Below are 16,099 nucleotides of genomic sequence, written 5' to 3'. Positions count from 1 at the left end.
GGCCAGTCATTTAGATGGTATTTATATCAATAAAGAAAAACTCAATGACATTACATGAAAAAGGTTCTAATCTTGTACGGGCTGAAATACGAGGATCTCACAGTTACATTCTAACTTTATATCACTCAAATATAATTCATTAAAGCTACATCTTGATGAAATCGCTAATAAAAGTGAACTCTAGTACTGGTGAATAAAACTCAAAATATCATGACCAAATATACTTAGATGCGAGGTCTGCAAGGTAACTTTACAATTTCTATTCGAATTCTCAACAATTAACGCTACAAATTTGAATTTCGAATTTTTGAACAAGCTCACTGACCAGCAATTTCGGAATTAAAGTTTTTCAATAGAAAGGCGGATGGGTCAATTATACATAGTGCTGCAGACATTTTGGACTAGTCATTGAGTTTTCACTTCTGTCGGCACTCCCGGAGTGCAACCCGTTGTTTTTTATTTCAGTACAAACGGTACGTACCTACTCGTATTTCTTGTATTTGGATTTATAGTTTGTCAAAAGACTGACTCATTTCAACCATAGACAGAGAGAATCAAACTATCTTTGTCTTACACAAGTACTAGCACCCAAAAGAAAAGGATGAGTATAGATTTCCTGGTTCTTACTGACTGACAAATTGGTTTGAATATTACCATATAAAATTACACTACATTAATATAAGCATTAAATATTAGTGATTTTTAAACTAAAACATTGTTTTTGTACAAACACGAGAATCCCAAAAAACGATCTGACTAGATGAAACCATATGCATCGAGGCTCGTAGGGTAAAGGCACCAGTAGTCAGCCTTATAACGACTTTTTTAAGTTTGAACGTTCGGCATTTCTACAGGATTAGTCGGATAATTAAACAAATGACATGGTTAGATCAATTGTTTATCAGAGTTTTAAAACAAAATATTTAAAAAATAACAATCCTCTTTATAATATCTCTAATTAAGTTTAAACAAAAAGTGGCACTTTTCTCCAGTAGTCAGCCTCTAAAATCCAGTAAGCAGCCTCTGTGTACCCAGTACTCAGCCTATATAAACTATTCATAATAATTAGATCAAAATCACTAATATTTATATCAAAATCAACAATATTATAATATTTATTTTTCTTTATAATTTTTGTTATCGTTATTGTAGTTAGTTGTAGTTTTTAATTTTAGTTTACAATTTTTTGCATATTATATCAAAATCAACGATGTTATACAAATATCTATTTTTTATTACTATTTTAGTTATTGTTATTGTAGTTAGTTGTAGTTTTTAATTTTAGTTTATAATTTTTTTGCATATACATATGAACATATGTATTACTTACCTACTTGTTTACTTATTTAATAAATAAAAAATCTTATAGGTACATACAATTCTTATGACACGAAATTTGTTGGCCATAGGTACTTAATTAACTAATATTATTCTTGCAAACTAAGAATCGCAATATTTATTTTCTAATAATTAATCCGTCAAAAATTAATGAGGTATTTCAGGTAATATATAATTATGTTCCTAGTAGGTATTCGGTAAAAAATAATTAATCGAGTCTATGCAGATCTAATTATCATTAATAAACAAAGTCATATACCGACCAGGAAAAAGCAAAATGATAGTTATGTATAGTTAACGTCAAAAATATGTATACACTTTTGAACCTTATTTCAATGAGATAGGGTTTAAAAATGTGGACATATTTTTGGCGGCGACGTACCAAGCAAGGTCAATGGCTGAGTACTGGATCCGCGAAACCCAGTGCTCAGCCGCATTAAAACGTTATTTCAAATGCGGCTGACTACTGGGTTTTACTTTAAATTGACTAGGGCATGCCTAACTAAATTTGAAAATGTAAATTTAACGGTCCTAACGGTCGCATTGGCTCGAAAATAATAAAATAAACGAATAACCCAAAGGTCAGCCGTGGGGGGCTGGGCACTGGATTCTTTGGAAAAAAGTGTTATCCAGTGGCCAGCCCCCTCAATTTATAAGTGAAATATTGATATTTTCATTCAAATATAATGCAATTTAATAGATAAACTAATAAATAAACCAATCATTAACAAAAACAATTACTTTTAACATTAAAACATAGTTTTTCTTGCCTGTTAAGAGAACACCACGTGCAGTAAAAAATATGGCGGACATGACACTATTGCACTCGTCGACAAACAGCACCTGTATGAATGAGTATATTTCTTCCCCCCGTTCCCTCACCGCACCTGTCGTGTGACGTATTAACCAATAAGGAATCAAAGCTCCTATTTGACTACTCGCGATTTGTTTAAATGAATATACCAGATATTTATGACCAATAAACGGCTCAAAAGGCTGACCACTGGTACCCGGCTGGCCACTGGTGCCGTTACCCTATATAAAATTTCAAGCGAGAAACTAGGAGTAACGTAAAATATCAAATCGAGTAGATATTTTTGCAGTTTGCGGCCCCCTTGTCCTTATTTTCCCGGATCAGGACTAAACCCCTTGTTATTTACTACCTCTGCGAATACGCTTTGAGGATATTTCTTTTGGAGCCTCTTAATAGGAGAAAAATATTCGAAACTAAACAAATAAGATACCTATAACCTTTGACTTTGACATAAAAGAACCGTCTTTAAAGGGGCCCACTGATTAACAGTGTCATTAAGTTTTATGCGCCATCATTTTATGAATACACAGAATTTATGAATACAGATAGTAATACAACTATTTATGGTTCACACGCTAAATACGTAAGAAGTTTTTTGGTAAAAATTGAATTTTTGATACAAGCTTTCATTACTGACTATTTTTCTTTTAACAGGCGACTAACATCGAGACATTTTAAATTTTCTAAAAAATCTAAACACAATTAGGTTGCGTTGTTTTATCACAGAGTTCCTATGACCACCTCTTGTGCCCATCATCAATCAGATTAGCTCGATGGTAATATCACTCACCCAACTTACATATGTACGTGGAGTTTCAGCTCAATCTAAAAATGGGAAGTGGGTTTAATTTAGCTTGCAAGGTTTGATCCGAACCCCTGGGTGTTGCGGATGCCGATTTTTTGACATCCGCGGATGCGAATTTTTAAAGGCTCACATCCGCGGATGCGGATGCGGAGGTTATGACTAGGTAGGTACATAAAAAACGTCAAATATTATATTTTAGTAATTTTTATTTCAAAAAACCGGAGAAGTGCGAGTCGAACTCGCGTTCCAAGGGTTCCGTACATTAAGTCCCACTCACGCTTGACTGCTAAATTTCTAACAGGTTTTTTTGGCTAATGGCTAAATTACCTAGCAGTCTAGCACTTACGCCGATGCTAAGACGTTCCTGTACCGACCTGGTCCACATCCGCATCCGCATTAAATCCGCATCGATTTTATGCGGATGCGGATGCAGATGCGGATGTTGAAAATAATGCGGAAGTTCCGCGGTTGCGGATGCGGATGCGGATATTCGCAACATCCCTGATCCGAACAATGACTGAATTTCTGAATTCGATACTTACTTCCAATGGCACTGACTTCATTCCGATTTTCGTCGCACTTTTGATATTTGACAGGCAATCTTGTACATTCTCGACCTGTGTACCTACTCCATAAAGGCGTCCGCTAACTGGCGCGGGTGCCACAGGATGACTCACGTTAGACCGGGCCGTGTCCGGGCCGCAGCTTCCTGCGCTTCGTTTTCTATGGAAAGAGTCACGTGATCACATCTGTCATAGAAGCTCCGACCCGGACACGGCCCGGTCTAACGTGAGTCATCCTTAAAGGTGAAATCCGTCGCACGCCCCCGCGCCAGTCGCGGTCAACATTGGCATGTTGGCCGTGACGGCCGCGTAGCCAACATGCCAATCGCTTTCGCTAAGCTTTCGCTCCGTATCGATCGAAACGCAACTATCACTGTCGCACTAATATGGAAGAGTGTTAGAGAGACACAAACAAAGCGTTTCGTTATCGAAGCGATAGCGATTGTCGCCTTGGCTGGCTGCTCCGTGCAAACGAGCCAGCTAGCGGCTACATACAATAAAGTTACAGTATACGGAGTAATCTTCTAACCCCATTTTCGGCGCTCCGAATAATATCATGGACCACGACATTGCACAGACACCGGGGTTAACCTATTTCTTTACAATGCCGTTGGTAGCTATTGTACTGTGAGTGCGACACCTCAACTCTCGGAACCAGTGTATTAAGATACCTGTATTAAGGTACCTATTATATGTAAAAAAAACAAGAAAAAAAAAACACGATTAAACACCTTTATACACTTCAATTATTGAACATCAGCAAAAACTCTTTTACAGTACATATCTACTTTTCCGCACTAGTGCGTAAAATATCACTTTTCGTGCGATGTCGAAACTTTAAAGTGCCATATGTACTGTAAAACGTTGTTCGATACACGTGCGAATAGGTAATTCGCAACTCGTGTCGATTTAAAACACTCCCTTCGGTCGTGTTTTAATTTATCGCCACTCGTTTCGAATTTCCTCTTTTTCGCACTTGTATCGAAAATAACTATAAAATGTGTGTAGATAAAGCAGTATATGTACTAAAACTGCACATAATTAGGCATTACAACACTCGTGTGATGTTTTTATGAAACTCCCTTTCAGTTCGTTTCATAATTCCCCAGTCGTATTTTATATATTATATGTAGGTATACATCAGTCACATAAACAACTACTTCCAGCTTCACAGATAATGAAAAGTCACGTGAACATATCCCAACATTGTTTAAGTCTTGATTAGCGTTTTCTTTACCCGATTGACACTTGTCTAACGTGTATGTAACTGGCCCGCGCTCGGCAAGCTTTAAGAATACCGGCCAAGTGTAGAAAGAAGTACATTTCCGACGGACTGTTTACGAGAAACGGACATAAAAGCGGACAATGAATGTTAACGCGCTGACTAATGAAACTTTTACAGGAACATAATTATTCTAATACAAATTATACAGTCAGCATCAAAAGACTGGCGGGCCAATTCAAACGTGCAAAAATTAGAGTTTAGAGTGTTATATAAAAATCTATAAAATAATTAAACATTGTACATTTCAAGAAGACTGCTAATCAAGATATGTTTATAGCTTTTTTGATAGTTTATTGTTAAAATTCTTTAATATGTATTGTCACCCAATAGCATAAGTTTGAATCCAGCAGAGCGGAGAAGAGAATGTGGTTTACAACAACATTAGGTAATACAAACCTGGTTATTCCCACTAGTTACCACCAAATTGTTACCCGTTTATACCTACTGTTTTTATTAGTACTTATTGAACTTAGCAAAATTTTGGTGGTAACTACTGGGAAAAAAAATCCCACCATTTACCAGTGGTAACAACTTGGTGGTAAGCCCGAAAGAAGAACCTACAAGTGATTCTCCTCCCAACTTTGACACATCAAATAGTATTTTATACAATCGTGATATAATGGAGAGCTTTTCAGTCGAGTACCGTGTTTAGGCAACGAAGCTTGCTGAGTTGCCTAATGAAGGTACGAGATTGAATAGCTTGATTATATCACTATTGTATACAATACTTTTTCTACGAGTCAAAAAAAAAAATACTTAAAACTAGTAGAAGAATCATATATGTAGGTAAAAAAACCAAAAGTATACAGCTAAGATGCGCGAGCAGCCGCGATAGATTCATACTCGTATGCGAACCGGCCCCCGCGCCCCGCGCCCCCGTCCGGTTGGTCAACGACACCTTCTCGTAACCCATGAGGCCCTGGTACTTGCTCCGCGCTTTCAATTGGTCAATTTCATTATAGTTGACTAAACTGTATCGAAATGAATATTATAGTTGCCTAAACAGTATTGAAATGAATATTATAGTTGCCTAAACAGTATCGAAATGAATATTATAGTTGAGTTGGGGTCCCATAGTGAAAAAAGTATGCGATTTCACTTTGGTATACGAAGTCTTAATTCAAGCATTGCAGTCGACGAGAAGAAAAAGCATATTATATGTAAAAGCCGCTCGGTTTAATCACGTCCATTGTAGCCCCAGGCCGGAAATATTGTTGTTTACGCAATGCAAACGGCCGTCTTGTTTTTACCGACTGCGAGTTTCTGCTTTAATTTCCTATACGCAGTTATGGTGTTAGCAGTATTTTGACTTTTAGGCCAATTCGAACTATAACTGATATCAATGTTATTCGTATATATGTCAGTGTACGTTCGGAATATAATACATATAGCATATAGAAGAAGCTCTTAGTACAGTCGAGTTCATAAACATTTTTACAAGGTATAAATATATTGTGGAATGTTGGCTTGCACTCGTTCGAGGTAAGCCCTATAAATCTTTATAAATTATACGGTCAAGAAATTTTATATCTTTGCCATTTCGTACTCTGTCATAGTGACAATGATATGAATGATATGTAGGTACACTTGCGGCTTTTATACTGATTCTCATTGTGGCAAAATAAGGAACCCTCTGAACTCTCAAACGGTGGTTTTGTTGGCCTGTTTGTAATCTTCTTCTTCTTCCTCGCGTTATCCCGGCATTTTGCCACGGCTCATGGGAGCCTGGGGTCCGCTTGACAACTAATCCCAAGAATTGACGTAGGCTCTAGTTTTTTACGAAAGCGACTACCATCTGACCTTCCAACCCAGAGGAGAAACTAGGCCTGATTGGGATTAGTCCGGTTTCCTCACGATGTTTTCCTTCACCGAAAAGCAACTGGTAAATATCAAATGATATTTCGTACATAAGTTCCGAAAAACTCATTGGTATGAGCCGGGGTTTGAACCCGCGACCTCCGGATTGAAAGTCGCACGCTCTTACCGCTAGGCCACCAGCGTTTCTTTGTTGGCCTGTTTGTAATGTGGTCAAAGTACTGTATAGAATATTTACTGTGACTCTAAATAGATAAAATGAGAAAAGTCTCAACGTATCAAATCTTTGTGACATTCATATAAGATTTACTTTCGCTTGGCCTGTTCTTTATTACCCAGCTTTATAGTTCTAGATAGAACTGTGAAGTTAAACAACTCATTAACTGAAACGTTCCAAATCACTTTTTATCATACAAAAGAGTTTGCGTTTTGTCTGTGTCATACATAGCATTGGACGCCACTTGAAAATTGATAAAACGATGGTAAATTTGCTCTAATGACAAAATAATGTATTTTGGTGCTTTATTTAAATTATCAAACGGTAATATTAATGAACAGATTATAGGTGAGCGTTTCTTTTATTTTTTGCATTTTTATATATAGTGACCTTATTGGCCACTTTTGTGTTATTTCTTTAATCCTAATGGGATAAAAAAAATGTGCCAGAGTTTTTTCCTATTGTGTTACCATTTCCCTATTCCTATACTTTGTATGGCGGTAACAAAAAGGAAAGTTTGAAAAATGTATGGAAATTTTAGGACACTTTTTTCTCCTATAAAGATGAAAAGAGCTCGCGATCCTAACTAGAAATAACACAAAAGTGGCAAAAAATATCACAATATATAAATTGGCAAAAAATAAATGGAACGCTCAGGTACCTATCTTAACTGTTAAACGCCCGTATGTTTTCAATAGAATTGACGGCTTTGATTGAAAATTTAACGAAACATAACCCATTGACAAATGATTTAAATTTCATCGAACTTTAAAATAATAGGGACCTGCGGCGGTAGCACGGTCGCATTTCTATTGCTTGTCACCATACCTGTCACGTTCTATTAAGTGTGTAAGTGCGAAAGTGACCCATGGCAAGACAGGTGATAAAAATGCGACCATGATAGCTGGTCTGAGTTACGAGGGTATGACAAATGACAATCAAACCTTTTGTCTTGTCCCCCTTGCAGTGACTAGCCCCAACACAAGCACACAAAGGTCTCGATGGTCGCCTGAGGGCCTGGAGGGCCCTCTCGCTTCTACCACTTCATGTTAGCCGAGTGGCGCTTTTATGAATAACATTAGGAGAGGGGTAACACTATAGTCTGGCTAACCAAGTTATCAGTAGAGATATTTGAATCATATTGGAATCATATCAGTTAATCGTGTAGTAGAGAAGGCACGAAACTCAAATATTGTAATGTCGAGACGATCTTGATACATTTTGTTAAACGTCTGTAAGGTAAACGTACTAGTGCTCGACATGCTAATGCCCAATAGATGACACCCTGCTGTCACCTCTATTGACAATGACTTAAGTTTCACCACCACCACCACCAGTACCAGTAGGTACGTTTACCTTACACCCGGTAAAGTTTATTTTGTCGTATGGCACAGGTACATAATAATATAGGCAAACAATTAAAACAACAAAATAATACTAAAATCAGATGTAACATTCAGTGTGTTCAGCCAGGCAGCTGCATTAATGCTGCAAATTAGTTTAGATAACAAACATAAAATCATTCATTTTATTTTGATTTTCTGTTTATTTTTAAATGTATGGTGCACAATAAAGAATATTTATTTTTATTGTTATAAAATATGGACGGCAACAGGCGTGTTCTTATCCTGCTGCTATTTAAAATTCGCAAAAGTGTAGAAATACAGATAATTAAATTTACGGTTTACGTATAGTAGGTACATTTCCACGACACGATGCACGATGTCGCATCATCCCACGATACGACATCGTACCGTGTAATTGCGCCGCTACAGACGGACTGAAACCCGACTGCAACTTGTATGGGAACTGCACGCCAACGTTTCAGTTGGCGTGCAATCGGCGAGTAGCATGCAAATTGCAGTCCGTCTGTATCGGCTCGACGCGATCCCAGTACATGTCATCTTGAAACTTAAGTCATTGTCAATAGAGGTGCCAGCAGGGTGTCATCTATTGGGCATTAGCACGCCACGCAGCCGCTGTGACATAGACGGCATGATTCAGCATATTTTCGCGTCAATTATAGTGATTGATACGAGTGTATACCTCGACTGGTGTAGGATTTAGACTTTGAATTATCCCCTAGCGTCCCCTGCGGTCTTAATACTAGTGCAAATTAGCTCAAATTAAATTTACATAAGTACTTTTTATGAAATTGAACAAAGTTGATTTTGTTTTGTTTTGTTCGATTGTAATACGAAAAGGAAGGTATGTGCATGCCGATTTTACGTAGACCATCGTCACTACTATCATGTTGTAATACTTACATGAGGTTGTGATATAGTTTTCATTAATAAAAACTGTTAGAGCACAATCACCCAGCTAAGTGGGCACATTTTACGGTAATTATAGAAATAGGTAGCTCCCAATGGTCGATCTTACGAGGATAGCCTAAGTCAAAGAGTCAGTTTTTGGAACTTTGTTTTATTCGTTTTAAAAGTTTCGATTTCAATTTGTCGTTTTAAAAGGACATGGGAGGTCTTTCAAGGCTAAGCTGCGTGCGATACATCGGATCATGATAGCCCGTCGCCTTCTCTGTTAACACTATTGTAACATTGTTATTAACAGATTAAAAACATTAAACGCCCATTTAAATGCCGTATTATAGGATTATAATTTATAATATTTATAATGAATAGCTATTGTATTGTAGATTGCGACGAGAATCCGCCTGGTTGTCCAGCGGGCACGTTCGGAGTGTTTTCTATACGGACGGTCCAATATACCAATATTTACAATCCCTTTGCCATTGCTGTATGGCTAAGTAATTCGAGGTTGCTAGGTCAGCCCATTTTTAAATATTGATAATTTTTTTCGCTAGATTTCGATGGATATAGAACACATAGACAAAACATAGATAAAACTTGAAAACACGTATAGTTGTGTAGGTAACATGTATTTTTTGTTTACAGAATAAACCGCCAACTACGTAAAGGCGAGTCGACAATGAAACGACAGACAACATAAGATTATCACAATTCACAAATATTTATCGAACATTTATTAAAAAAGTGAAAACATAATCAAGGTGAAAATGTGAACGTGTAAAATGTAGTGTTCTTTGCAAAAATACACAGAATTGAACCGATGTGAGTGTGTGCAAAATATTAAAAGAACTTGAAATGAACATGAACAAAGAAGTGTTCAAAATCTAAGATAAACCTACACTGAATTGAACAGTGTTTTACTGTGTGTTAATAAAGTGAAGTTTCGTGGGGCGGAAGAAAATGGGGTGCGGCCAGAGCAAAATCAACTTATATCCGCGGCGAAGCAAGAATAGTAGCAAGAATTCAAAGAAAACAGGTGAGAACTGAATTATTCGCTGCACTTCCTATCCTATACTACCTGATTCTTATATCCTATATTCTTTCTATTAATAAATATTATACGTATTAATATAAGTATTTTCTATTATTCTTTCTTACTTAACCCTCTTCTAACTTCGGGCACGCTTGGGTGTATTCTTCGGTTTCGAAGATTTAACATTCAGGTCAATTCGAACGTAAATACCTAATGTCGGAATTACATCTAACTTCTGTTCTGCTAATTGCAGCCCACTTCAATACGCTATAAATCTTTGATACTTTTTTATTCTTAAAATATTTCTTGCATTTTGTACCTATACTATGTTTAGGTTTAAGCTAATTTGAAGGTTAACGTCATGTATTTTTAGACAGCCTAATGTCACCCCACCGTGCTCAACGCTGCTCATGCACTGTAGTGCTTTAAAATGGAGACCTATATGACTACCATTTCACTTTTTGACAGCTTTTGTTAGAAAGGGACTTCCACTTGTATTACAAGTTACAAGCTTTTGAGAAACGGGCCCCAGTTTGACACTGACACGTAGGGGAGGTAGGGGACCATTGGGCAGTCCCTTGTAAATCGTCCTGATATACAAGGGGGTGCCCGAGCCTCCCGACTGCCCAATGGTCCTCTACCTCCCCTATGTGCGCGCATCTCGCTCGTCGCATATTAGTGCTAGCGAGATGTATAGAAAGTAAATTACGCAGACGTTAGCGAATATGTCAGTTCGACGCTGCTAGGCAGACGTGGTAAGGCTACTAGGGCCGCCGAAACATGTCACGTCATTGACTAAATTCGTAAATTAAACCTTAAAAATAACTTAATGTTGGTATGAATAACGGAACTTTTAATTCTATAGTTATATTCGTAGCTTTTGTTTTATGTTCGAACTTAAATCTTAATACCACCTAAATAATTTACTAAGAGATAACTCTTACTTGAATAGGCTAGTGTCTTTGCACTAAGCTTAGTCCATACTTGACCAGTCTGGTGTATCTAACTAATCCTTCAGTAAGCTCTTAGGCTTAATACTAGGAGCCGATTCTAATTTATCTACTTTATACAGTTTTAAATGGTTTTGACACGACCCTAACGGCTCGCTCGAACCTATCGCTGCCGCCGTCGCAAGTCGCTCAATGTCGTACACGCATGCACCAGCGTGAGCGATCTTCAAAGTCGTATCAAAATAATATCAAAACCGTAACATGTTATTAAATCCGAATCGGGCAACGACGATAAGCAAACTGACATACAGGATGACATTGAAACGTGCTTATTTGCTATCTCGACCAATGTGACATATCGCCCGAGGAGTGACATTCATGATGTGCAGTTTTTGTTGACCGAATTGATAGCTGTAAGTAATATCATTTCTGCCTTTTAAGTTTGTCATTATTAGAATGACAGTTGAGTCTCGATAATGTCATTCAAAATCATATGTCAGAAGGACAGATAGGGTGAACAGCGTAAGCAAAATGGTACTGAAATCATCCATATACTTAGGTATTTAATATAAGTATCAATTATAGTACATTAAAAATTGTTATTATAGTTCACTTAGATCTTAGATAAACATTGAAGTTGGTATGTGATGCAACATTCACAACGTAACTTAAGATATAAGTAGGTACAGCAAAAGTCAACACTAAAAATATAATTTTAGTAGGTAGGTAGGTTAAAATCTCCCAACTATAATCCAAAACCTTCCAAATTTAACTCAAATACCTCCGTTCAGAACCATCGTCGTAGTATTAGACTATAGTTGGGTGATCTTCGGGTACTAGGAATTTAAAAATAGAGTTTGAAGAGGCCTTTGATTGACAATGTATTGTGAATTCCTACGTAATAAGGAAGGCGTACCCCAAGGTACTGACGTGGGGCCTTATAAATAAATGCTCATAATGTTTAAGCAAGGTGCTGTAAGGCTGTAGCGAGCCGTGAGCATGAATATTTGAGCGGGAATGTGAAAACTCGATATTGTAGGCGCTGCTGAGCATTATACGGGCTAAGTTTCAGGTCTATATTAGAATAGAATGATGCTGGATTAGCAATAATTTTCAAAAATTGCATAGTTCCCACCCCACAAAGTAATAAGATATTTTTTTCTGTACGTTTATTGCCAAACCTTCTTACAGTTAGTATCGATTTCTATGACATTTAAAATAGACCCCAATTAGTGACGTCCCTATATGTTAAAAATGAAACAGTCATCAACAGTTACGGACATTAAATAATAGTCCATAATCTGAACCTAAATGAAAACTTGCGTGAGAATATTCTCTTGAAAGTTTCCAGAAATTTAGGGAATATTTGAGAATGTCCTGCAATAATTATTTACACCGGACTAATCCCATCAAGTTTAGTTCATTTATTATGAAATATACAGTTAAATATGACTCACGCTAGACCGGGCCGTGCCCAGGCCGGAGCTTCCGGCGTATCGTTTTCTATAGCAAGCACCACGTGATCACCGATCAGCCGTCATAGAAAACGGCATGTTGGACGCCGCGGCCCGGGCACGGCCCGGTCTAGCGTGAATCATATTTAACTGTATATTTCATAATAAATGAACTAAACTTGATGGGATTATAGTTCGTTTTTTTAGCATTAGAAAGAACTTGAAAGAACGTAAGCGATCTTGACATGTCTTTTAATTGAAAACCGCTTTTTAAAAATCAGTAACTATTATTTATGAAAGCAGAAGAATATAAATGATCGTATTAGATTCATATTTGTTACATATTTGCCGTAACTTATTATTAAAATGTGTTTTTCAATTAAAAGACACATCACGATTGTTTACCTTATTTCTAATGCTAAAAAAACGAACTATAGTGCAAATAATACGCTTAGACAATCTCTTTTCTTAATTCTAGACCTATAGTTTCCAATAGGTATTGGTCTAAATAAAGCTAATAACGATCGATGTAGCACGGAAAAACATTGTATTAATTAGCTGAACTGTTTCCTTCGTACAAAAATAATTCCCTCTCAACATTCTCTATTATTTGTGAAAAACAGTTGCCATTGCCTGTTTCCTGTTGTTTAATATAAAATGTTAATTGTCTTTCTTTAGAAATTTTCTGCTGCAGAAAGATATTTCTGACTCTAACTCTGTAGAGTTGTCGCTAATTTACCAACAAAGGAATGTTTTCTATTAACTAGATCAATTTGTTTATTAATTTGATTATTTTTTGTGACAAATACATTTCCTTCAACAGAAACATCCTTTTAAGGTAAACGTACGTACTAGTGCTCGACATGCTAATGCCCAATAGATGACACCCTCCTGTCACCTCTATTGACAAAGATGACATGCACTGGTACCGCGTCGAGCACCAGTACGTTTACCTTATAGAGTTATTGCGAATTGTCTGACAAAGGAATGTTTTTTATGAACTAGATAAACCAGTTTATTGCTTTAATGCAAGATCTCTACCCACTGCCAGTGGTATTAGTCACAGACATGTTTAGATGTCTCATGTATCATGATTTTAATGAAAAACTAGAGTATCAATCAATCATTTGATATTTACTAGTCGCTATTCGGCGAAGGAAAGCATCGTGAGGAAACCGGACTTATACCAATAAGGTCTACTTTGGGTTGGAAGGTCAGATGGCAGACGCTTTCATAAAAAGTAGTGCCTACGCCAATTCTCGGGATTAGTTGCCAAGCGGACCCCAGGCTCCCATGAGCAGTGGCAAAAGCCGGGACAACGCGAGGAAGATGATGATGAGTATCAATCAATGTATGAGCAACTCGGTAAAGGTTTCGTTTTGAAATATACATCATATAAACAGAGTTTAGTAAGTGATGATGATGATACATTCGGTCATATTAAGTTAAGACTAGTGTTTTGACCGAACAATCATAAAACAATTTTTGGTTACAAATACATGACCTAACCATCAAATAATCCTTCGTTGCTTCAAATTAAGGAAATTATGAATAATAATAAATAATAAATAAATAATAATAAATAAATAAATATTAGAGGACATTTTTACACAAATTGACTAAGCCCCACGGTAAGCTCTAGGCTTGTGTTGTGGGTACTCAGACAACGATATATATAATATACAAATACTTAAATACATAGAAAACAACCATGACTCAGGAACAAATATCTGTGCTCATCGCACAAATAAATACCCTTACTGGGATTCGAACCCAGGACCGCGGCTTCACAGGCAGGGTCACTACCCACTAGGCCAGACCGGTCGTCAATGAATAAGTATTCTTAAAGTGCAAAGCATCTGCCGTCGCCGTCCAAAGCGCTCGCGTCGCCTATCTTACATATGTCTGTGGATCGCCTCACAAAATCTAGGGAAGCAAACATCCTACAGGATGTCTGGATTAGCTCGACATGCTAGTACGAGCAAAGCAATTTATAAATAATATATCGATTTGATATTCGTTTCTGTCAGTACCGGTACTGACAATATTGGCTAACCAGATAATAAGCGCCACTTTCACCATCCCACTAACCCCGGATTAAACCGTTAACCCAGTGTCAAATTGTGCTGGTAACCATGGTAACTCCAGGTTTAACCGGTTAAACTCGGGTCTGTGAATGGTGCAAGTGGGGCTAAGAGTTGAAGGTGCTATGAGATAATATCAAGTCGTTATCATATTTTAAATATCTGAATGTGTTTCCAAGTAGGTCGTATCGTATCCGGAGGAAGAGGGTTTATAATAAGAACTGTTATTGTGTTGGTTTGTCTTTGATAAGACCTTTGAAGCAATTGTGATGGAATTATGGATTATATTGAAATATATGTTTTCTAAATTAATTTTGTATTAAGCAGAAACGTCTGCGAAAGATGCTATTAAATTAAGCTTCGAAATGAATTAAAAGTGGAAAAATTCACTCCCACCCAAGACAGTGAATTTTTCCACTTTTAATTTATTTCGAAGCTTAATAGCATCGTTCGCCGACGTTTCTGCTTAATACAAAATTAAATTAGTATGGGATAGCGCATCGTTACTGGTGAATTTCCAATATGATTTGGAACTCTGGTAGCCGTTTAAGAAGTGTAGTTCTCTTACGGTAGATGTCGCTATGAGCCTCCCTAGGGCTCATATATGGTGGAAATATTCACTGAATTGGGTACGGTCTTGGTAGCTCAGATGGAAGAGCACTGTACTAGTGATCCAGTGGTCGCGGGTTCAAGTCCCACCCAAGACAGTGAATTTTTCCACTTTTAATTTATTTCGAAGCTTTATATATGTTTTCTGTTTACGAGTACTTTGCATGGACATAGAGTTTTTATGAAACAAGTATCCAAGTATTAAGGCTAACGTAAGCGCTGGTGGCCTAGCGGTAAGAGCGTGCGACTTTCAATCCGGAGGTCGCGGGTTCAAACCTCGGCTCGTACCAATGAGTTTACGGAACTTATGTACGAAATATCATTTGATATTTACCTTTTGCTTTTCGGTAAAGGAAAACATCGTGAGGAAACCGAACTAATCCCAATACGGCCTAGTTTCCCCTCTGGGTTGGATGGTCAGATGGCAGTCGCTTTCGTAAAAACTAGTGCCTACGTCAATTCTTAGGATTCGTTGTCAAACAGACCCCAGGCACCGAATTGATAACCCTCCTTTTGAGATTAGGAAGCCGGTTAAAAAAGCGTTGACTTTGACATAATTATGGCCTTCGAAGCCTATTTTAACAAAATCGATATCTACCGAAATAAACGTATTCATACTGTGCTCTTTTAATATGAGTGAAGTACCTTTTCAAGTATCCAATTTTAAGTAAACTTGGTATAAATTATTAATTATTAGCGTCTAATTTGTGTAAACTAATTTGTGTTTGAGCTAACAACGTGATACCTGATATGTGGGGCACGGATATACAGAACGGTAATTTCAATAACCATCATTTTATAGTCGACTTACGATAGAACGGTCCGGGTCCGGGCCGAGGCGTCCAACACGTCGTTTTCTATGGAA

General features: G+C 37.3%; 1 protein-coding gene across 1 annotated transcript in view; it reads left to right on the top strand.

Moving 5' to 3' along the window:
• The first annotated feature begins 10,064 nt into the window (after positions 1–10,064).
• Positions 10,065–16,099, top strand: part of LOC134661219 (uncharacterized) — a 34,159-nt gene continuing 28,124 nt past the window's right edge. The window contains exon 1 of the mRNA XM_063517190.1: positions 10,065–10,140. Coding sequence (XP_063373260.1) covers positions 10,065–10,140 — 76 coding nt within the window. The remainder of the gene's footprint in view (positions 10,141–16,099) is intronic.

Source organism: Cydia amplana, chromosome Z (assembly GCF_948474715.1).
Source record: "Cydia amplana chromosome Z, ilCydAmpl1.1, whole genome shotgun sequence".
NCBI lineage: Eukaryota > Metazoa > Arthropoda > Insecta > Lepidoptera > Tortricidae > Cydia > Cydia amplana.
This window is presented reverse-complemented; position numbering and strand designations above follow the sequence as displayed.